Raw genomic sequence first — 22,141 nt, 5'->3', positions numbered from 1 at the left:
ACAGGGCGAGTTCCAACATGAACGGCCTTTCCAAATGGGATTTCCAGCTCTGGAGGTTCTTGTGCAAAAGATCACCATCGTAATATTGGAGAACCCAGTTTTTAGCTGGATTGATTTGTTGAAAATGGCGAGTGAAGAAGTGAATGGTGTCGGGCTAGAACCTTCACAAGAGCGTTTAGGAAGGATTCAAGGAACCCGGAGGCCTGATTGCGAACCCGAACCCGAACCCGGACCCGACCAAACAACCAATCAATCCATTTGAAACATGACGCTCGTAGGTAAGAGTTTTAGGTTGTGGTAGATCATTCACTTGGTACTCCATCTGCGTATAGATCTTCAAGTTTGTGGCTGATTATGGTTCAAGGCTATTTTCAGACTTACCGAGCTTGTTATAAAGGCCTCAGATCCTGCGATATTTCATGGATATCTTCGTTGCCATTCACTCCCACAGTTCCCACTGCGTGGTCCAGACTGTTACCTGATAGTTAAAAAACCTCACTGCAGATAATGGCTTCAGATGACTATTATCCCTACACGCCTAGTTTGATTGCTGCAGTTATTGGAGTTGGGCTTTACTTTGCTTTGTTTGCTGTCCATTTTGTCCGCATATACCACACCCGAGCATGGGATGGCACATATATGTTAGCAGGGGCTTTGAGTAAGTGACGGCTGACCATCATAAGAGACTTCGTTGCATCTGCTGACAACTATCTGAACCAACAGTGCAGGCTATGGGACTGGGAGCCCGAGTTTATTCTTCCAAAGATCCCAGTAGTTTTGGTGCCCATGGCGCTCAATACGTGCTGCTTCTGCTAGGGCCCACCCTTTGCATGTTTACCGTCAATGTCACGCAAGTGAAGATGATGCGCTGTTTGAACTCCGAGAATCTGGGTGCGATCCCCGTGCCGTTGAGATTACCCACATACCTCATCATCAACACCGCTTTGCTTCTCCTTCAGATGGTTGGCTCCGTCATTCTTGCAGTCACCCATAGAGTTGCTTTGCTCGAGACTGCAACGAAGATTCTCACTGCAAGCTATGTATGCCAAATGGTGTTTTGGTTATCCGTTTTAGGGGACAGTATCATCTGGAGGATCAGATTTGGGCGATCCCCTTCCAGCAATCCACCGAGGATGGCGCACTGGAAATACTATGCCCAGTTGTTTGATCTGGCGATCTCAATTGTTGCTCTTGGCCGAAGCTTGATGCGATTGACACAGCTCGGCATGGGACCCGAGGGGTTTTTGACCGTGACTGAATGGCCTAATTACGCTTTCGACTTTTATCAACCGGCCGTCATTCTCCTGGCCTGGGGAGTGTTTTATTTGCCAGGGATTTGCAGAGAAATTGCGTTTAAGAATGTTTCGGATATTGCGAGATGAGTGTTGAGCAAACAAGAGGATATTTCTTATAGAGAGATGGATGATTTTGAAGATGCCCCCCCGCAAATGTCCACATAGTGTGTCGCGCGTATGAAATAGTCAGGTCCACCCGAGCTTATCGCCTTCTGTCCTTCTTCTCCCCTCATCTACAAATTAATAGGAAAACCATCCCATTTTCATAGAATCATCGGTGTCGAGTCTTGAGTGTGGTGAGTTGGACTGTCAAAATGTGTGAAAAGAAGCCGATTTCTGATGCCAACCAATCTCAGTCCTGCATACAGCGTCGGGGGTTTTCAGACAATGGGATTGTACAGACCACAACCATCTCCCTGATGACCTCTTTTACCCCAAAGCGAGCCTGCGATCAATGTCACAGGTTGAAGGAGAAGTGCCGACGTTCGGATTCAACGGCACCATGCGAGAGGTGTCACCGACTACAACAAAATTGTCGCACCGCTCGCAGTCTCGGCAAAGCCGGCCGAAGACGACGAGCTACAGACAGATTGTCCTATGAACTTCCCACTTCACGACTCAGTCTTCCAGCCCAAAGTCTGGCTGCGGTCAACTCAGCGAGGTTCCCACCGGCATATCCCCAGCTCGGCCAGCCCTTCTTTAACCAGGGGCTCGGGAGCAACCCGGCACTTTTCCCGGAGATAGATCAATGGGAAGGCCACTTTCTCAACCTGATGAAAGAAATCGCTGCACCATCCCCACTTGACAAATATCTGATCGGACCCAGTTTCCATGAATCACACCACCGTTCCTTTGTACAAAACATGCTACGACCAACCCGCACTCTCAAGAACGCCGCAGTCGCCTGTGCTGCAGTGCTAATCGGCGACCAGTACGACCAATAAACAAGCACGAGCCTTGAGGTTGGGCACCAGAGAGCAGCACTGGCTGTCTCGGAACTACGGTCACTGGAGATATCAGACAAGCAGGATCTGCTAACAGCGCTGGTCCTTGGTGTAGCGATGATCACATTCGCTATGCATGTAGCCAATGGACAGCCATTCCTCATAGCGCACCACACCCTTGCTCTTCTGAAGCCGGTTTATCCTTCTCTTTTAACCATGGAACCGGATGTGATGGATTACTTGATGTGCCTTGTCAGTACAGAAACTTTTGAATGTCTCCTTACATCGGAAATACCAACGCTGCGAGTCAATGAGAATGATCGTTTGAACGTGATTGATCGATATCTTGGGCTCACCTCCTCCCTCTTCGCCCACTTTTACGACATCTGCAAAGTCAATCATCTGCTTCGACGTACTGGCGGCTCCATGGATGTACAAACTGCTCAGCAGGTGCACAAGGTGCAGGAATCCCTGGCCCGATGGAAAGCATCACCACCGCCGCAATTCCTCGAACGTTTCACCCCGGGCGAGGTTGTTACAATGCTCGCCCAGGCCAAGGTTCTTCATTTGACTGCCCTGCTTATCATTCATCGGCTTCAACATCCATTTGGAGAATCCGATACAGAGGCCATTCTTCTATCAAAAGCTATCATTGCGGAATTTGATACAGTGCTGCACTTCACGGGCCATTCAATACCATGCACATCACTCGCCTATCTGACAGCGTGCTTTGAGATCACTGACGCCGAGGCGCGATCAGTAGCGCTTGATAAAATCCACATAGTCGTGACCTTCTCCAAACAGTCGCGGATCCGATTTCAGAGTATGCTGTTCTCACTATGGGCTGCAAAAGACGCTGCCCAGGGGAGCCAGGTTCATTGGTTCAGCATGGGCGATATTATCAAGAATATCGGACAAGCCTCAGTGCCGCGCTCATCCGCGGCCAAAAAGACGACGATAGTTGCTTATACACAGGCGTAGTTATGTATTCGCTTAATCTCATATTTCGATTGGTAACGGAAGAGAGCTATCATCGATTTCGGGACCTTTTTTTAACTGTCTTTGTAACTGTTTTTGAAAATGTCTTTTTGGCTGTCCATCCAAGGCTCCAACCAATCGTCAAATCATCATGATTGGTCGAGAAATGGAAGCCTTGGCTAAGCCGTGAACAGACCTCAGAATTAGGGATTGGGGATGTCGACCATTGCAGGCATGATTTTCATATTCTTGAAGATTCTAATTAATTCATGAACAACCACTTTTCTTTGTGGAAGTAGGAATTGTAGGAGTCTACAGGAAGCTACTTGGTTCCACAAGAAAGACCTGTCCTTGGGGAGTTGCAAGGGTCACAGAAAGGAGCTTTGGAACTTTTTGTTTTCATGCACTCCTAGCCAATGTCCAATTTGACTCATATGGCAGATCTAAACGATTCTATTCATGAGAATCTTCTCGATAAGAGATAAATCAAGCGACATTCAGCCTGACACAGGATGTTGAAGTGCTTGGATTGTGTTGCTACAGGTTCAAGCCCTCGCCCATCATAGCTTTCCATGTGAGACGCGCGGCTTTGTCATGAAACTCTGACATCTCGATGAAGAAGAAGGTCTTCCCGGAAATTTGAAGAGCTTTAGAGTGCATCTCATCGCCAGCCACGCGCATCCCTTTGCCGTCCACCATTTCAGCCCCTGAAAGAAGTTGCACCACGACGTCAATCACAACATGGATTTCAATCCACACCTCTGCAGGAAAGATTGAGCCAAATGCTTCATTGTCAAAGAGGGGAGTCTGAACAACACCGGGGCAAATGGCGTTAACCCTAACACCCTCAGCCCACAGCCGTTGGCCGGTAGACCGAACGTATCCAATGAGCGCATCTAGAGACTGGTTAGGTAGCTGTTGTGGCGACCTTTTGTGAATTTGGGGATAATCATCACGTACGCTTAGTACTGGAGTAGACTGGGGTCAACGCGCATGGATAGATCCCACCAATACTGGAGGTAAAGACCAAATTCCTTTCTCCCTCGGTCGATCTTGGAGAACGACGGAAATAGTGCATCGCCAGATAGCTGGTATACAGAGCCCCACTCATGTTGACATCGACAAGCGAAAGATCGGGCTTGGGTGGTATTCCGGTGTCTGGTTGCTGGGAATAATAATCATCGTACTCAGCTATTCCGGCGTTGACGAAGACAAAGTCCAGACGATGACCGGCACGAAAGACTTGGTCAAAGACCGAAGCCAAGTTGTCATAGTCGCTCACGTCGGCTTGGTAGAACGCGGTGCTGGGAATCGAAGCTGCTGCTTGTGCGCCTTTCTCTGCATTGCTACCTATTATGTTGACTTGCCAGTTCCCAGTCTTGCCTAAAGCTTCGGCGACCGCGAACCCAATCCCACTTGCTGTTGCGAGTTTGATTAGTAGATAGCGCGAAGTTTGGATGATCCAAAACCACTTACTACCACCTGTTATGAGAGCAACTTTGGTCATCTCGGAATGTCAATATGAGGCGAGAAACCAAGTCAAAGGCCAGGTCTTTGAACACTTTAGAGGACGATTTGGAAGTGTGACTCCAGGGCTTGACGCTAAATCTCAGCCATCTGAATTCAAAGCTTGATTGATTTTCATTGGGTAGATTGCATTAGAATGACTCCGCCCATGGGTCTACTATTCACATTCCACTGCGTATGGTATCGGGCGATTGGGGCGGAGGCCCATTGAACAACTCAGCAAAGGTCCACTAGTGGAGCCGGTGCAGCAAGATGTCACCTATCATCTTTCCAAGAGATCGGAGAACGCAGCATGATTCATGCCAGTGACTAACGTAGACTAACGTAGTTCTATTCAACTAGTTATTAATTCTGTTTTCATAGCCCGAAGTCAAAAACGAAGCGGAATCGAAGCTTGAGACTGCGCAAGAAACAAGTCCCAAGAAAAATCCATAATCATGTTATCTGCACAATACCTTGAAAAAGGTGCCATGCTTACACAATCTTTTCAGAAAAGATTAGATTAATAAACCGGCAATGTGTACGCATCGAGGTCATAGAGCCAAGTATCAAAGGACTGCTGATGAAAGACGCAGTCCATGATCGTGCCATTGTTCTTCCAAAGAGGGCGCAACGGCCACGCACACAGTTGCTGGTGATCGCCCATGTTCTCACCACTTAGAACAGTGGAATTAAGAGTGGAGGGAATCTCCTTGTGTTCAACCCAATCGATAAGTGACCCGAGACTGGTTTGCGGGAACGGGGCATTCGGTTGAAGACTGTTTGTATTGCAGTGTGAGGCACCCGGCACCAGGAACAATCGAAACCAGTCATTCAATGCAACGGTACTTTCTTGGAAGGTTAGGTTTGAGTACATGATGGACCGAACAGACTCAAGGAAGCGAACGGAGGAGGCAGGGGGGATGCTGTTATCTGACTCCCCGTGATAGGAAATGATCTTCCCACCAGCTGCTTCAAATGGATGGAAATCGGGCCAAGTGGTTTGCAAGACGTCTTCATAGCGCTGCCAGCCCTCCAGCATCCAGTCCCGTAAGGTGTTGTAGGTGACATCTTCGAGCGATGAGAGATTATCCAGCTCCAGAAGCTGCAGGCCGCGTGTCACCCACTCGCCGCCGAGCTCCGAGATATCGATTTCCCATTTTCCGGAGGCAAAGTCATATTGCGTTTCAGCATCCGACATCTCCGACCCAAGCTGGTACCAAAAGTATGCACGGCGACCATCACTGTCATGAAGGCCATTGTAGATTGTCCTTGCAAGAGCAGCGCCTTCGGCCGTGACTGTTCCATTTTGAGTAGGGGTGGCGGGAGCGGGCATCTGTCTCTTCTTCATATTGACTGCGGAGGTAGCAGCACAGTTGTAACTTTTTCCGATAGTCGAGTCGAAGTCAAAATGAAGCTTGCAAAGGTCTGTCCGACTGACAACGCCGTCCTTCTTTCCGTCTGCGAATGCCGCATATTAGATTTATCGGGTTGAATACCATTATGGGTGACTTACCAAGAGAATCACAGGCAGAAATTGTGAGGTTGACAATCTTTTGAAGCTCACAATACGGTGGGATATAGCCCACAGTCTTTTGAGCCACCTGCGGGAACAAGTGATTGACCTGTTGCTGACCGTAGCGAATAGCAGGGGCGCCGATGACGGCACCGTCCCACTCCTCAGGGAAGCGCTGTACTTGGCTGAAACCTTCGCGACCACCCTCCGAGCAGCCTTGGTAGTATGCATATAGTTTGCTCGAGTGAGTCATACCGTAGAAACGTTTGGTAAAAGCTTTACCAATGGAGGACATCTCATGGTGAGCCTGGTATCCGAACATGTACAGCGCATCCAGATTGGAGGTCCCATTCATCAGAGGAAACACATCGTCGAACGAAGTATCGAATCCTCCAAAGCCCCCGTCCGTTCTTCCAGTGGCTGCACCATAAATGATACCACCAGGGAGGGTTGATTCGACATTGATTGCAAAGCCAAAGCCGCCTGTGGACACCCAGCGATTTTTGAAATTTTCGGGCGGAGGAAGCCAGAAATTGAGCAGAACTTGATCGTCCTTGCCGTCATGGGAGTAGGTCATCGTCACGTTGCAATAGTCGAATGTCGCATCAGGATAGTACGGCTCATTGGAAACCGAGGTGTTGTAAACAGGGGTGGCGGTAACGATCGAGTCAGTCATATTGATACCTGGAAGCAAATTCCAGCTCGGTACGGCCTCTTGGGCATGAGAGTATGTGCAAACATCACCAAGTTTCATGGCCTTGGCCATCACTACCAAGGCCAATACACCGAAGGAGCCAATCTTCGCCATTTGAATTAGAAAGAAACTCCAAAGAATGTGTGCCTAGTCTCTTTCACGAGACCATGGAAATATCAACTTTATAGCTCCGAGGCAATGTATCTGAGGCGCTCCGAGAGTTTTGCAAGTGTTCCCAGACCGGGTAGGTGAGTGGAGCAGGGCCACAGGAGCGAGACGGGCTAATACATACGCCTTCCTTTTTTTTCTTTTGAGTGACGCATGAAGGGGTATACTCGATGAACTAGAATGGCAAATTGAGAAGCCAGATGGCTCTGAGTTGGACTCAACGCTCATCCGTGGGGCCTCCCATGATGGATCTTAGCTTCACCGACGCGTCAGACAAGGCCATGGAGTGAGTGAAAAGGCAACTGTGACAATGGTAGCCTGGGGCAAATCAGATCAGAGCGCAGAAAAAGACGAGCAAATGGAAAATGTTTTAACCGACTTGTGCTTGTTTGGCCTCCTGGTACCGTCGCAGTAGGTACGGAGTATGCGTAGCTCGGACTTAGCACCGATCCCCTGAGGTCCTCGGTCCATAGCTCCGGTTGCAGGTGATTCGCTCAATGGGGAGCACCCACATAGGGGCTGTAGTCCAACTCATTGCACGGAGTACACTTCTAGCTCAAGTGATTCCGAGCTCGATCGAGCAATCAAAGGGTTTCAAGGCTCTCGCGGCGGCGGGAAGCTCGGGAGTTTCGGGAGTTGTTTTGTACCTTTCCTAAAGAGGCTTAGTCTCCGCAAACCTTCCAGCTAATGGGATCCACAATCACTCCGTCCTCGGTACGGAGTACTCGTAGAATGAGGTTAGCTAGGGGTAACTTTCTCCGTAAAGCACTCAAACCTCATCGAGATATGCAGTGAAAACTTCGGGCCCCACAAAATGTTTATTTGCAGAATCCGATTCTCGAACGGGTCCTTTACTTCGGTCGCAAATCTGTTGATTTGAGCCCTTCGAGGCCGGCCCTGAGAGCGATACACACGAAGATCATTTCTTGTTCAGTTCAACACCAAGTCTATCGTTTTTCCAGATGAAACTTTCTCGACTACCAATCCTGACCATGACGCGGCCACCAAATGGTGGTTTGTCCAAGAAAATTGGTTATAAACATCAACACCACGCGTCCAGATTAAGCCGAGGAATTCCATCTGCAAGAGTTTCTCATCCACATTACTGGACTGAAAATGGTGACCTTTAAAAAAATTGCAGTTTTGCTTGTCTCGTTGGGGTGCATAGCTGCTACAAAGCCCCTTTCTTCCGATGATTGTAACGTCAAGCGTTTTCAAAGCTTCATTAATACCAATGGAACCGATGCAACCGTGCAGTCAGCTACCTATGTTCCTGCAAATGGATATCTCAACCCAATGAACTACTCTTCATCGACAGAGTTTCCCACGAACCTTCCTGAATCTTGTGCGGTTCAAATCAGCGTTGCATCTGAGGGAAGCTCAAGCTACCTAGTTGGCATCATATTGCCATATGAGTGGAATGGACGTCTACTGTACGTGATGATTGTTTGGGCTTGCCGACTAGGCGGGTGTGTTTTTAGGCTCTAACCTTTTCAAAAGCTCTGCTGCCGCTGGAGGAGGAATCAACTGGGTTGACATGGTTCGTGGCCCACAAACATTGTCCGTTCGATTGCTTACCGAGGTACCTCACCAGGGCACTGGGACACACTATGGATTTGCTACTTTATCCAGCAACTTGGGTCATGTTGGAATCGACACGGCTGGTACATGGGCGGTTAATAGACCGGAATCTGTCATTGATTGGGGCTATAGAGCATGGCACGGTACCACCGTCTTGGGCAAGTTGTTGATCAACGAATGGTACGGCACTCCTTCCAAATACAACTATTTCTACGGCTGCTCTACTGGGGGACGCCAGGGCATGAAGAATCTTCAGACGTACCCTGATGATTATGATGGCATTATTGCTGGAGCCCCAGCATGGTGGACGACCCATCAGCAATTGTGGAATTTGAAGCAAACCGTTTATCAAGCACCAGCAGATTCGGCGCACACCATTCCAGAGAAAACGTTTGATCTTATTGCTGCAGAGGCAATCAAGCAATGCGACGGGCAAGATGGATTGGTTGACTCTATAATCTCTGACCCTCAGGGTTGCAATTTCGACCCCAATACCCTAGCTTGCAACGCGACAAGTATCACTGGGGAGTGCCTTACTTCGCCACAGCTGTCCACGCTTTTCAAGCTTTACAATGATTGGGTCGATGTTAACCAGACATATGTCTATGGGCACATGTGGCTTGGCAGCGAAGCCTCTTGGTTACTAGGGAATATCGGACTTGGAAGAAATACGACAATTGAACAACAATATTGGTATCCCCGAGACATCCTGGGTCTTGGGGAGGACTTTACTTGGGAAGATCTGAGCTACAAGACCGTTGAGTTGGCCGACAGGCTGAACCCTGGCAATGCAACAGCCGACAAATTTGACATCAGCGATTTTTACAACCGCGGTGGAAAATTCCTACACTACCACGGAATGTCCGACGCTTACGTCTCCCCGGATGCCAGTATTTACTACTACAATCAAGCCTCCAGTGCCATGAAGCCCCAGGGAGTTGACATGGACGACTTTTATCGTTTGTTCCTTGTTCCCGGGATGGAGTAAGTCGCTGATCATGCTTGCCTTTGACAACCAAACACTACACTGTACTGACGACTCGAGAAACAACAGGCATTGTTTGTCCACTCCAGACGAGGTGAATGCCCCATGGTATTTTGCCGGACCTGACCAAGCCGCAACCATTAACACTGGAACGTACAGTACCCCTGGGTACCGAGATGCGCACCATGATATTGTCCTAGCTATGATGGCCTGGGTCGAGAATGGCACGGCCCCTAACGACATCATCGCGACCAAGTGGAAAAACGATACGAGTGCGAGCGAGGTTCTGCGCCAACGCCCCATCTGCCATTATCCATACCAAGCCAAACACAATGGCAAGGACGAACCAAACGACGCGGCAAGTTGGTCATGCGAGACTTTGTTCTAGGAGCCCAGACTGTCGTTCCTGGCGAATAATGATCTTGCGCTCATTGCGGAGTACCAGCCAGGAACTCGCCGAGTTGTGCTCTGTGCTCTGTGCGCTATAATTCGTACGAGTAACCCGTACCAGGTGGAATAGGGATGGATCTCCATCCCATGGGTCCCGAGACTCTTCATTACTTGTAAATTCCGCATTAGACTTTGCGACCTTGGGAATCTGTGTACGGAGTACTCCATAGGGAAACGTTCCAAGCTCCAAGGGTTGCAAGGTACTCCGTACTATGTACGGAGTCCGGCGTAACGAGATTGAGATCAGATTTCTGCACAAAAGACTTAAAAAAGCAAACGACTGTAGATCCATCTTAAGCCAGGACCTCGAGATGCATGAGATGAGTAAACTTCATGTAGATCTACTCCGTACTCCGTAGCGACCCTCCAAAATGGCACTGGTCAGCTCCCTAGAGGGTGGCACGAACGTTAGGGTCATCCGAAACCCGAGTCTGAGCTTCTGTGGAGCTTGCGCTCAGTACGGAGCACCGGGAGCTTTGTTGACCAATACATTGAGCTCTTCACGCGGGGGGCAACGGAAATTGTGTCAAACGGCACACACCGGACCCAATTATTGGGCGATCATGGCAGTTTTAGGATAGACAGCTGTCATTCACTGGTCCATATTCAGCATAACATCTGTGCGACATATCGATTTCTCGGGAAAGGCAAATTTGAAAAATTGTGTTCCGTACGGAGTACCCCGCGACCGAGGAACATGGGCTTTGTGCTTAACCCTTGCTTGGGAAGCTTGGAATCAAGGGGGACTCTTGGCTCTCAATTCCTCGAACTGTTTGCTCTGTACGGAGTACTTTGTGTGGAAAGGCTTTATCCCTGCCAGTTTCCACGAAATTTGTGCTAAAGAGCCCAATAACTATGGAAATAAAAATGTGTTGACATAATTACACCATCTTTTGTGAAGATCAAGTTTTGTCAAAGATCATGCAGCAAAGTGGATCCCGTAGTGTCAGAGAAAACGGATATATCCATTTCTACAACATGACATGTCGGACAATGTTTCCTTGGGATCTCAATGATAGGACGAAGATTCTAGGCCAAAGCACATATTGAACTTACATGATTTATGATCTGCTAGGCATCGACTCTGAGTAAATTGCGTTTTCCAAGAGATAGTCGCACATAATGTTCCGCCATCCTGGTTCGGCACTGAAGCCTGTGTGGCCTAGTATTGGCTATTTGCAGGAAAGAAGCTCCTTGATTGCATTTAATGTGATCTATACTCATTTGGTTATCTTGACGCGGCATTTTCGAGGGCCAAGGAGGATATGACACGTCTGGGATGCGTGATGATGGGGTTCTCCTATTCCGAATCTCTGAAGTATAATACGACTGCCATGCGCAGCCCTACAATGATTCCAAATATCCCAAACCAACTAATTTCTCTCATTTGGATTTACCTTGATCTCGCAGCTACCTGATCCACTTGCCTGCTTGTCATGTCTTCTGCACAGCATACCTCGGGCGCCACATGGACGCCGGGGGACTTTGAGCATCCCAATCAGGCATTGCGGCGATCTATTACCATTGCGCTCTGTTTTGCCTTCATCCTATCAACTCTTGCCGTTGCTCTTCGACTCGTGGCAAGAAAGATGACTGGGAGCAAACTATTTCTGGATGATTATCTGATCTTGATTGCTCTCTTCTTCAAGTATTCATGCTCTGCTGGGGTGACTGTCCGTGAGTGACTGTGTTGGGTCGAAACTACCACTTTCTCAGGCTGATGGTAGCACTAGTCCTTTTTAATGGGCTGGGATCACATATCACAATGATACCAGCGAAGAACGTTCTTGTTTACTTACAGGTAAGTAACGTCATTCCACGTGTCGGGTACCTGCATTGACTGTGATTAGATCGGATACTCGAACAACTTTGTGTATACTGGCTGCATCGCTTTTATCAAGTTTTCCATCTTGGCACTTTACAAGAGATTGTTTGCAATTCGATCCATGAACCTTGCGGTAAACGCAATGTTTGGATTTGTGTGTCTCTGGGTCGTGGGCGTCTATGTTGCTGGTGCTCTGATCTGCATTCCCGCAAGTAAATTTTGGGACCAGTCGGTTGAAGGAGCTTGCCTTGACCCTTACAAGTTCTACTACGGAATTCAAGTCCCAAACATCTTGTCGGACTTGATTCTTCTCATCATGCCCATGCATGTCGTGTGGTCCTTACCGATTCCCAAGTCCCAGAAAGCACTCCTTTGCGGCGTGTTTCTTGTTGGTGGCTTGTAAGTGTCATTCAAATATCCTCAATTGTTTATAAACCATGCTGACGTCTATTTGATAGAACTTTGGTCTTCTCCGTTTTTCGACTCCAGGCGATGATTCGACTAGCTGACCTTGGCCCCGATGTCACCTGTGCGTATTGGTTCTGATGTCATATCTCTCTTGAATCTTCTTTGCTAATAAAGATCTCAGACAACCAAGTTCCTGTTGTCGTATGGACTTGCATTGAAGCAGCAGTGGGAATCACGGCCGCATGTCTCCCCAACCTCCGCCCTCTGTTTAGGTTGGGACGTCGTGGTTTCTGGTCTCAGTATCGTTCTTCGAGCAACACCTCCGGAAAAACTCTTGTCGAATCAAACACATCCGGAAGTACAATCACATCACGCAAGAAGCCTCCCGGTGGCTCTTTTGGCGATGAAGGTATTAAGGTGGCTCAATACAATGAATACACCAAATGTGACAAAGAGTAGGGAGATCATCTGTGCTTTCTCAGCCTCATGGATCTCGATCTCCCATTGAGAGGCATAGTCGTGATCGTGCATAGCGATACACGCGGGAGTCAGGTGGGATGGTCGGTTTGGCGTGGTCATTTATTTTTTTGAAGTGAGACTTTTTGATACCTTCTTTAATAACTCGAATTTTTCACCTTTTTGATGCGCTTGAAGTTTTTTATGTTTTACTAGGCTGTGAATGTCAATTCTGATGGCTAGAACGAAGATATTATCATGTTGTCCCCAAATGAGTGGAATAGGACATGTGCACCCAGGGTCTTTAATAACTCAGGTTGCAGATCACGAGTGAAGATTTGCGCCGGGCGTCAAGGGTTTCACTTTGCGAGGGGCGTCAACATCTAGCCTTATTGAGTATCATTTTGCCTTCACAGCCCGTGTTGTGCATCCATCGGATGACCCCGCTTACTCCGTACTAGGTTCTGAATCGTAAATAAGCAAACAACCAGTAAGACGAAAGCCACAATTTTGCTTAGAGGAATTTTTACCGAGATCTATCTCACAGTACGATTGGTTGCATATCGAAAGAGAATATTTTGACCCTTCTATGATTGGGTCTTCAACAAATTCCATACCTGCTGAAGGATATTTGTGACGATACGGAGTAGCTGGGAAGCAAGTACGGAGTAGTCATTTCCTACCTACCCCCTGAGTCTCTCCCCTGCGCCAGATTCGTTCAGCTTACCTTTGTCTGGCTATTCCGTACATTCTCCTTGTTCTTTACACAGACTGTTCGTTGAATTCTTAAGGCCGATTGCCGGTTGATCCATACTTTGTTGTGAATCTCTCCCTCACTTCAAAGCACAAGCGCGTATAGAATGGTCAGGCTCTATTCAGATATCGAAGTCCACCGGAACAGCTGAATCCTAACAGCGCGTTTCTTTAGGCTTCAGCAGATTACGAGTTTCCTTTCCTGGAGGAAGTTTTCTCTCCAGTCACTTCGCATAAAATCGAGTAAGAACAGTTATTCCCATTGTTTGCCAAAACTGCTCTAAATCCGATCACTTGGTAGTTTTGTTTTTGTGCATGGCTTGAACCCCAGCGGCCGCAATGATCACCCATTTCAGACATGGACGCACAGCAACGGAAACTTCTGGCCAAGGGACCTTTTAGGTCAAGACCTTCAATATTCTCGGGTTTTTGTATACGGGTACAACTCGAATATTACCAACCCACAGACTATGTCAACAGCAAGCATCAAAGATCATGCAAACACACTTCTGAACTTGCTGGACATGGAGCGCAGTCCGACCATGGTAAAGAGCCGAACACTCCGTGGGTTTGTTCTGTTTCTCTAGATTTACACTGACCGTTCCAACAGGGTACTATGCCGCCGAAATTGATCTTTGTTGGACACAGCTTGGGCGGATTGGTGATCAAGCAGGTCGGGACATATTCCACGAGCGTCCGATTGCTGGAAATGGCTGACATCTGAAACTCCTCTTAATCTTGATAGGCGCTCCTCAATGCCAAAGAAGACCCGAAATATTCTTCCATTCGCAATGCTACCTCAGGACTTGTGTTCTTCGGGACACCCCATCGGTAATGCATTTGACTGCCACGCTATCTTGCCTCATGGCTTACTCGTTTCATGAACTAGTGGTGCAAAAGCTGTAGAGTTGGGAAAGATCGCAGCCCGCGTCGCTCATTTCGTATCAAAGGGGCATGCCAGCAATGATCTCCTGGACTGCTTGGAACACAATTCCCTTTTTACCCGCCAAATGACAGATCGCTTTCGACACCAATTAGAGGATTATCGGGTAGTGAGCTTCATTGAAGGGAAAGAAGTACAGCTGGGAGGTATTGGCCCAGCATCCATTAGCCACGTGAGTATACTTAGGTTGATATGACCGCATTTTGGCTCGCACATGGACTAATGATCGTCAGCTTGTTGTTGATGAGGAGTCAGCAGTATTGGGCTTGTCGGGTCTGCGTGAAACGCAATTGAAACTGGATGCTGATCACTCACAAATGTGTAAGGTTGCCTCTCGCGGCCCCATGTACCGCTTGATTCAAGGAAACATCAAACAATTGGTCAATCAAGCACTTCTATCAGAGCAAGGGTTTATCCCACAGCCAATGGCGCAAAATCCAGGACCTTCGCCGCCGCCGCTGCCGCCACGCATCCATTCCAATAGCAGTGTTCCATACCAGACACGCTCGCTTGCTTCAGTGGAAAAGGTAACAGGAACTATGTTTACACCCCTGGATAACGATGCGCGATCTGTCAAGTCCGCGGAACTCAAGAATTTGGCGCGCTGGGATGAGGCCAGAACAATCGAATATGAGATCTTTCAAGAACATCTACGAACACTTGGTCCAGATCATTTTGGCACTCTTGCAGTGGCATATAATCTAGCGGAAGTGGAGCTAGAAAGCACATTCCTGGAAAAGTCTCATGAATGGTGCCAATGGGTGTCGGATAACTCCCAGCGCGTCTTCGGACCCAAGCATCCACTGACGATGAAGACTGAAAGTCTGATATCAGAGGTCCTATGTCAACAAGGCAAGTATCAAGAGGCTGAATCAGTTGGCGCCAACGTATTGGCACGTCAGCAAATGAACATTGGCGAGGAGCATCTGGATATCTGTGAGACACGGAGGCGACTAGCAATGACATACAATGCAATGGGCCGCCGAGAAAAAGCTGTCATGACCGCAGAGAAACTGACAAACTCTCTGAAAAATCTTCTCGGTGAAACACACATTCGCGTTTTCAGTTCCGCATTGAATACTTTGAATTACGTCGTCAGCAATCAAGCCGGGGATTCAACTACACTTATTGTCATGCGATTCCAACAAGACGTGCAACAAGCCGTGGAGATGTTGCAGAAGATCCACGAGGAACTTCAAACAGCCCTGGGGAACAGCCATCCGGAAACAATTCGTGCTCTCTGTCTGTATGGCCGAGCTCTCAGCTTTGTACAGCAAAGCATAGAGGCATCAGAAACACTTCGACGGGCGTTGGCGAGTGCAGAGGAGTCGCTTGGACCCGACCATCCACTGACAATAGGGGTGGTGGGAAACATCGGCCTCATGTACGTTCAACAAAGTGCTTTTGCTTTCGACCATGACGCGTCAGAGGCTTATCCCTGGTTGATCCGATGTCTGAACTGGATTGAAAGCCGGAAAGGCAAAGGTAACCCAGAGACGCAAGCCATATTAGAGATGCTGGCGAACATGCACTTCAAAGCTAAAGACTACGAGTCCGCTCAAACCTACTACGAGCGCATAGTTGAAGGGGCGCGTGGAGGTGATCAGAAACCGGTTGAGAGGATTGACAGCTTTCTCCAGCTGTGTAGGGCCAACACAATGTATACGCGTCGGGGTCGTGGATCAGGGCTAGGTGGCATTCTTTCCGCCTTGCAGCACCAGCGATACTGAGACTGGTGCAGGCTCGAACGATGATATGTTGAAACGTATCAAATGTCCTTGTACGTGGCGCATACAGTGTATTGAATTTTCTTTGAATCATTCCATTATGTTATCCAAATTCATTATCGTTGTTGATGGGTATCATGGCAGTATTGCCAAAGATCAAACACAAACCACGTCAAACAGTCTGTCCGAGGTGCATGGTCGGTCCGTCGATCGCCGGGAGCAGATTAGTTCGAGATCTTGCCGGGAACCTTCTTTCTGCAGGAGGAAAATGATTAGTACTGCAAAAAATCATAAAACGGTGCAAGAGACGCACCCGGTGGCTTTCTCAAACTGCTCGCGGCCAGTGTCGGTGATCTTCTCATTGGTAGAGCGCATCTTTGCGGGATCAACCTTGCCCCCGCCGAACTTCTTCTCGACGGCATTAAGCCCTGTAGTGGTAGTCAGCTTCAAGGACCCACCCAGTGTGCCAGGAATTTCGACATACCCTTGTCGACATAGTCTTCTTGGCCCTGGGCACCGGAGTTGGAGCCGGAGCTTGAGCTTGAGCCCTTGCCGCTGAGCTTGGAGGCGAGACCAGAGAGTTTGTCCATTTTAGATATTTGTGGATGCGGTGTTGATAGGGAGTTGGTATATTGATGAGGGAATGTGGGATGACCAAAGGATCGTCCCTTTATATGTATGTCTGCAGCCGATGTGCACGATTCGCAAGATAAAGTGCCATCGTCATTGCGCTCGGATCACGGTGGGAGTACCCCCGCTCGAGTTAGTCCCAAGCGCCTCAATCAATATGCAGGCTCACGATAGGCCGGCGGTTGTGGACTGATGGTACGAATGGTTGGTTGCGGCGGGGCTCTGAGGTCATGCGCAGATCTCGATCTTACTTGATCTCGATTTCACATGATGTCATCAACGATGTCATTTGCGGCCTCAGGCAGGAGTTGAAACATGTGGGGCATTAAGGCTGCAAGGCACCAAGATTGCAAGGCTCTAAGGCTCTAAGGCACTAAGGCCGCAATTGTTTCCAGCTTACGGCGGGGTCCCGACTCCCAAGTCAAATCACTTGGCCTTGTCTTTCCCCAAGGTTTATGGGTCGGTCTCTTTCACTCTGGGTTCAGCTGATTCAATTTCATTTTTTTTATCATCATATGCCTCTGCTGGAGTGGGATTCAAACCGCTGCACAGACTCCTCCAGGGAAAATATTCAATCCGTCCTCAAAAGCATGCAGTCAATGCCGTGGAAGATGTGACTTGCTCTAACAGTGGTTTCACATTTCAACAACATACCACCGTCCTGATATTGATAGTCTTTGGTGGACCCAAACCAGGTGCACGGAACTTGACACACCCACTCTAACCCAACAGAATCCATGGGAACACATCACACCGTTCTTCACCACGCCCCGACAATCCCCGCGATTGGGATATCGATTCCGGTGGTATACGAGCTTGCATCACTGAGAAGGTACACATATGCTCCGCCCAACTCGCGAGGGTCCGCCAAACGCGGCATACCACCATAATACTGCATTTTGAGATCCCAGTCGGCTGCCTTCTCCACATAATAAGTCATGGCTGTCCGTACGAAACCGGGGGATATACTATTCACGCGAATGCCATGTTCGCTCCATTCCATAGCGAGGGTGTGGCACATATTCCGCACTACAGGAACACAATAAGGTCAGAAAAGGCATGGAGCATACCAGGATAATAGACGAAGGAACGCTTACCAGCGGCCTTGGTGGCTCCATACGGGGCAGAAGGTGCAGCCTATAGATTATACCTCATGAGCTTTGATTTGGACCCTGGCCTCTGCCCTTATTGGTTGCAGACTTACCCGATTCGGTCGGTAAGAAGTCATACTGAATGTCATCACAATAGAGCCCTTGATTCCAAGTTCAATGAATTTACGAGCCGCGGTTTGCGCGCAGAAATAAGCACCGAACACCTGTGCCGGAGTCAGAACGGGGGATAAAGCTTGTCATAGTCCAAGGGAACACACATTGAGGTTGAACAGCTTCTCGAGGTCAGGTCGCTCAAAGTCAAGCAAGCGCAGGTTGATGTTTGGTCATACCAGCGTTGGCCACCAAGCCGTCAATGCGACCAGTGCTCTTCACGACTTCGTCGACAGCGTTTTCTACACTCTCCTCCGATGTGACATCAGTCTGGATGAATTGCAAGTTGGGGTATTTCTTTTGCAAGCTGGCAAATTCTTCTCCCGGCTGCATCAGGTCTAGAGAGTAGACCATGCTGGCGGAATTCGAGAGGCAAACTTCCGCGATACCGAGCCCAATACCACGATTAGCTCCAGTGATGGCAACTACCTTGCGAGCTAATGTTATTTGCCAGTTGAAATCGTCGTCTGGCATAGTGCTTCGATGTGAAGTGGAAGGCTGGGCTTCGGTACCGTCGGCCACGTCGGTCACGTCAGCCACGACCTGTTGAGATCCACCAGGAAGCATGGTCAGAGGCAATATAATCCCAGTGTCTCTAAGAGAAAGATCAGGTGCACTGAGGACTGTGGGCGGTATAATCTTCTCATATGGGAAGACAGACACTGATCAAATGTGCTCCACTAGCAGACGATCGGTCCCCTCCTGCCACATTTGCATGTGAGCTAGCAGTTCGCGGCTAAAGATGTGGAGAACGTTCGGCTCGAGGCAGTAGACTAAAAAAGACTAAACAAAGACCCGACGGACCCCGGTTCTTCGCCTACCTCGTCACGAGGCCAATCCCACATACGCAGTTGCGGGGAAACCACGGCAGCTTGCGGGAGGGTCTACGGGTGAACACTTTTCAACTGTATGTGTCATGCTGGTCATCGACCTCGGGACGTCCCGTTAGACCTGGGATACCAGATCGACGCCGATAGATCTTGCAAGCAGACTAAATATGAAATATGTCGCCATGTACGAACGCACATGCATTCCTTCCCAAAATCCGAGGCAGAGCCTTGGAAGAGGTTTATGAAAAATATTGAGCTCACCCTGTTGCCGACGATATAATTTATATAAATCGTTTTCTGACCCCGGGGAATAGTTGAATACAATAGGTCGCGAAGACCACTGGTGGTTTTGATATTGGAACCAAGAAGATATATCTCCATGGACCTCGGGAATGAATACTTACACAATTCCATATTCATGTTCTCCCATGTAGTTCTTCCAAGGTGACGGGGACCGGGTGATGGGCCTAACCGGGGGAAGTTGTCGTACATATGCTTCATCTGGATTTGCTGCCCAGAAGCCCAGAGGCTCGACAGGTGAGCTTAGATGTCATCAATACGCCAGGGAGCGTCGCTTGATCATATGGGTCTGTGTCGGACTCAGTTTCTGAGATCGCCAAATATTCCCGTAGCCTGACTATGACCCTCTGTGTCTTTTCCCCATGGAAGAGTTGTCCTGGTTATATCATGGGATCCCCAACCATGTCGGCGATTTTGGTAGCAGTGGCCTTGATGTTAGCGGTTTGCATGTCTCCCCAAGACAAGCGCGCTCGCGGGTCAGTCGCAAATTACACCGAGATGGCACCCACCCAGCTGCTTTCGGAGCTAATGTTTAGAAAATTCCTTTGTGACATACATCCCTGACCGGGTAGCTTGCACACAACTTTCGCGCGTGAGATGTCGACCATACTCTTGTCAAGCAAAGTTTGCGGGGATTTGAAGTGCGAGTGGGTCATCTTTCAGCGAAATCGGAATAATGATCTTTAGCGTATTCGAGCTCAAGCTCTTTCCGTAGCGATGTCAAAGGCCATCGTACTCGTTGCTGGTGAAGATCTAGGAGGTCCAAGAGTGCCAATCTTTCATGTGGGCTATACACGCACATTCCCGCTGATAGAAGTGAAAGTCAGACTTGATGTTGCATATGAAGGATTGGGACAAATTACCCCCGAAGATGAAAGGCAAGGTGCTAAGACTAGAGGTAGTATCCTCAGGATCTATCGCGCTCGCTATACCACAAATGGTATTTACAGAAAACGTGAGAAGTTTCTGGGCAGCTCCTTGGTCTTGTAAACTGCCAGATGATGGACGATGAAGAATGACCAAGATCCGGGCCAGGCTATGAGCCTGAAGTGCAGCTGCGTAGTTCGGGGGATGAACCCAGATAGGCGCAAAAACGCCTGCACCGGCGACAGTAGGAAGGGCATTGAACTCGTGGGGTAGATGTTCGTGCCATTGCTGTAGCATGTAAAGCAGTTCACTGCCTCTTTCAAGACGACGAGGCATATCCATTGTGTCCCTCTCTTCCCTGGATGCATAGTTCACACACTGCCCGAGGAGCCATGTGGCCCTCATAGCCAGTTCGGGGCCCGTGAGAACGGACAGCTGCTTTTTAGGTTACCAAAAGCTGAATATTCGCCGTTTTTCGCGCATTGCCACCCAGACATCTTGTCGAGTCCAGGCCCACCAAACGGCCTGTCTGAGACCCCCGGACTCCCCGTCATTGTCCTGAAACCGTTGGATCCAAAAACACCTTTCAAGTGTCTCTCCCAGTCTTGATTGGATCCATCAAGCATCTAGTAAGCGCTGATCAACAACGCGGTAGCTACTAACTCATGGCTTCGTGCGTAAGACGGGTACTGCATTGCCTGATTCAGGTAGTGCAATGTTTCGTAATAGTATTCCACAGCCGCATTGCGATCGACTGCGAGGGACTGTGCTGACGGTCGAGATTGCAGGGGGGGCTTCACGACCGGGGCCAAGAGATATATGTCGCGCGGTGAAAGCAAGCAACGCTTTCATCAGTCCAGGATTGTGCAACGCGAGATGTGGTACAGTGGTTGAGAATTGTTTGATAGGATCGTAGAAATCAAGCCATTGACTCGAATGACCAATGAAGTGATTGAAAATGTGTCGTTCAAGATCTGACAGGGGGATAGGTGAAGAAGTTGTCCACGATGAAGGGTTATCCGGTAGAGAAGCCTCGGCTTCAATGGTGAGAATGTGCCGGGCTTCGATTCCGGAAACTCGTGGAAAGGCTGCAGCCTCAAAGCTTTCACGCTCCCTCCAACTGCGCGGCCTCAAATTTTTGCTGTGTTGCGGATTCGTGGTTTGTCCACCCTCGGGTGTCCGTGGTAACCTATGTGGAGGCGATAACAAAAGCCAGTGTCTGCATTTGCCGCATCCCTGGCGAGGAGCTCGAACCAGCTGAGTGGTGCCCCTCTGCTGGGAGTCACAGAGACCTCTGTCCCCGGCGACAGAACGGATCCATGGGGCGGCTCGGAGTGAGGGAGGTACGCGGGACTCCCAAGGGTAGGTGCCACGGAGGGTGACGCAGTTGAACTGACCGCATTAGATCGATCGAGATCTTGCTCTTGTTGGCATGCGTCAACTAAAACCTGAAGAGGAGCATGCACGTTGGCGGGTGAGTGGATCGCTTCTCCATACTCGGGGTGCGGACCGGTGGACGACTCTCTTGACACATAGACGCATGGTCGGTTGCCTTTAACACATGGCCCACATTGTGGTTGCGCCTAGATTGCAATTGAGAGTTAGATGATCATTTTTAGAGGATCGTTTTGTGAGCTGCGTGGAGGGACGCACCTCATCACATTTCACGTGGCGGCGCTTGCAGATGAGACTGGACGAGGTGAGTAATCAAATCTCCAACCCGTGGACCTTCAAAAGATACATACCATCCCGTTGTGGCACGGAGGCCACGGCTTCTGGACTTGCGTTTCTGCCGAGTAGGCCCCGTCATTGGCAATGCGTCAAGCGGAGAAGAAAGAAGATTCGGCACGAGTGTCGGGTCCAACGCCAAGACTGCCAAGACGCGACCTCGAGACGATCCTTAAACCACTTTGGCTACTCCGTACTCGTACTTCTACGTTCTACTGTCTCCCGAATTTACATTCGTACCTGAAATTCTGGACCCATCTCTTTTTCTCATCCATTCAAATTGCTGGCGCTTGCA

General features: G+C 49.0%; 11 protein-coding genes across 11 annotated transcripts; 5 read left to right on the top strand and 6 right to left on the bottom strand.

Annotated features, from left to right (window-relative positions):
• Positions 1-507: 507 nt before the first annotated feature.
• N7506_005822 (uncharacterized protein) lies at positions 508-1,382 on the top strand (the record flags this gene model as incomplete). The annotated part of the gene is made up of 2 exons (XM_056955115.1): positions 508-658; positions 724-1,382. The coding sequence occupies 2 exons, from the start codon at positions 508-510 to the stop codon at positions 1,380-1,382; spliced, it is 810 nt and encodes a 269-aa protein (XP_056809449.1).
• Positions 1,383-1,609: 227 nt separating this feature from the next.
• Positions 1,610-3,061, top strand: N7506_005821 (Zn(II)2Cys6 transcription factor domain-containing protein; the record flags this gene model as incomplete). Its single annotated transcript, XM_056955114.1, is given in 2 exon segments — positions 1,610-2,226; positions 2,245-3,061. Coding segments are annotated over 2 exon segments (1,434 nt in total), but the record flags the coding sequence as incomplete, so codon positions are not given.
• Positions 3,062-3,754: 693 nt separating this feature from the next.
• On the bottom strand, positions 3,755-4,724 carry N7506_005820 (uncharacterized protein; the record flags this gene model as incomplete). The annotated part of the gene is made up of 3 exons (XM_056955113.1): positions 3,755-4,113; positions 4,178-4,636; positions 4,694-4,724. 3 exons carry the CDS (start codon positions 4,722-4,724, stop codon positions 3,755-3,757), a joined length of 849 nt encoding a protein of 282 aa, XP_056809447.1.
• A 522-nt stretch (positions 4,725-5,246) lies between these two features.
• N7506_005819 (tannase subunit) lies at positions 5,247-7,047 on the bottom strand (the record flags this gene model as incomplete). Its single annotated transcript, XM_056955112.1, has 2 exons — positions 5,247-6,184; positions 6,240-7,047. 2 exons carry the CDS (start codon positions 7,045-7,047, stop codon positions 5,247-5,249), a joined length of 1,746 nt encoding a protein of 581 aa, XP_056809446.1.
• A 1,170-nt stretch (positions 7,048-8,217) lies between these two features.
• On the top strand, positions 8,218-10,055 carry N7506_005818 (tannase and feruloyl esterase; the record flags this gene model as incomplete). Its single annotated transcript, XM_056955111.1, has 3 exons — positions 8,218-8,534; positions 8,602-9,666; positions 9,737-10,055. 3 exons carry the CDS (start codon positions 8,218-8,220, stop codon positions 10,053-10,055), a joined length of 1,701 nt encoding a protein of 566 aa, XP_056809445.1.
• A 1,498-nt stretch (positions 10,056-11,553) lies between these two features.
• On the top strand, positions 11,554-12,809 carry N7506_005817 (putative integral membrane protein Pth11-like; the record flags this gene model as incomplete). The annotated part of the gene is made up of 5 exons (XM_056955110.1): positions 11,554-11,794; positions 11,851-11,918; positions 11,968-12,341; positions 12,401-12,471; positions 12,532-12,809. The coding sequence occupies 5 exons, from the start codon at positions 11,554-11,556 to the stop codon at positions 12,807-12,809; spliced, it is 1,032 nt and encodes a 343-aa protein (XP_056809444.1).
• A 937-nt stretch (positions 12,810-13,746) lies between these two features.
• Positions 13,747-16,232, top strand: N7506_005816 (LipA and NB-ARC domain protein; the record flags this gene model as incomplete). Its single annotated transcript, XM_056955109.1, has 6 exons — positions 13,747-13,802; positions 13,861-14,104; positions 14,170-14,232; positions 14,305-14,367; positions 14,468-14,674; positions 14,736-16,232. Coding segments are annotated over 6 exons (2,130 nt in total), but the record flags the coding sequence as incomplete, so codon positions are not given.
• A 221-nt stretch (positions 16,233-16,453) lies between these two features.
• N7506_005815 (uncharacterized protein) lies at positions 16,454-16,819 on the bottom strand (the record flags this gene model as incomplete). Its single annotated transcript, XM_056955108.1, has 3 exons — positions 16,454-16,484; positions 16,543-16,657; positions 16,714-16,819. The coding sequence occupies 3 exons, from the start codon at positions 16,817-16,819 to the stop codon at positions 16,454-16,456; spliced, it is 252 nt and encodes an 83-aa protein (XP_056809442.1).
• Positions 16,820-17,619: 800 nt separating this feature from the next.
• N7506_005814 (uncharacterized protein) lies at positions 17,620-18,688 on the bottom strand (the record flags this gene model as incomplete). Its single annotated transcript, XM_056955107.1, has 4 exons — positions 17,620-17,888; positions 17,957-17,996; positions 18,064-18,203; positions 18,301-18,688. 4 exons carry the CDS (start codon positions 18,686-18,688, stop codon positions 17,620-17,622), a joined length of 837 nt encoding a protein of 278 aa, XP_056809441.1.
• A 1,215-nt stretch (positions 18,689-19,903) lies between these two features.
• On the bottom strand, positions 19,904-20,460 carry N7506_005813 (uncharacterized protein; the record flags this gene model as incomplete). The annotated part of the gene is made up of 2 exons (XM_056955106.1): positions 19,904-20,058; positions 20,115-20,460. The coding sequence occupies 2 exons, from the start codon at positions 20,458-20,460 to the stop codon at positions 19,904-19,906; spliced, it is 501 nt and encodes a 166-aa protein (XP_056809440.1).
• A 788-nt stretch (positions 20,461-21,248) lies between these two features.
• N7506_005812 (Zn(II)2Cys6 transcription factor domain-containing protein) lies at positions 21,249-21,928 on the bottom strand (the record flags this gene model as incomplete). The annotated part of the gene is made up of 3 exons (XM_056955105.1): positions 21,249-21,701; positions 21,772-21,808; positions 21,864-21,928. 3 exons carry the CDS (start codon positions 21,926-21,928, stop codon positions 21,249-21,251), a joined length of 555 nt encoding a protein of 184 aa, XP_056809439.1.
• Positions 21,929-22,141: the final 213 nt, after the last annotated feature.

This window comes from Penicillium brevicompactum (genome assembly GCF_028827555.1).
Source record: "Penicillium brevicompactum strain IBT 35665 chromosome Unknown utg000005l_segment0_segment0, whole genome shotgun sequence".
Lineage (NCBI taxonomy): Eukaryota > Fungi > Ascomycota > Eurotiomycetes > Eurotiales > Aspergillaceae > Penicillium > Penicillium brevicompactum.
Note: the sequence above shows the minus strand (reverse complement) of the source record. Positions and strands in the feature narration are given on the sequence as shown.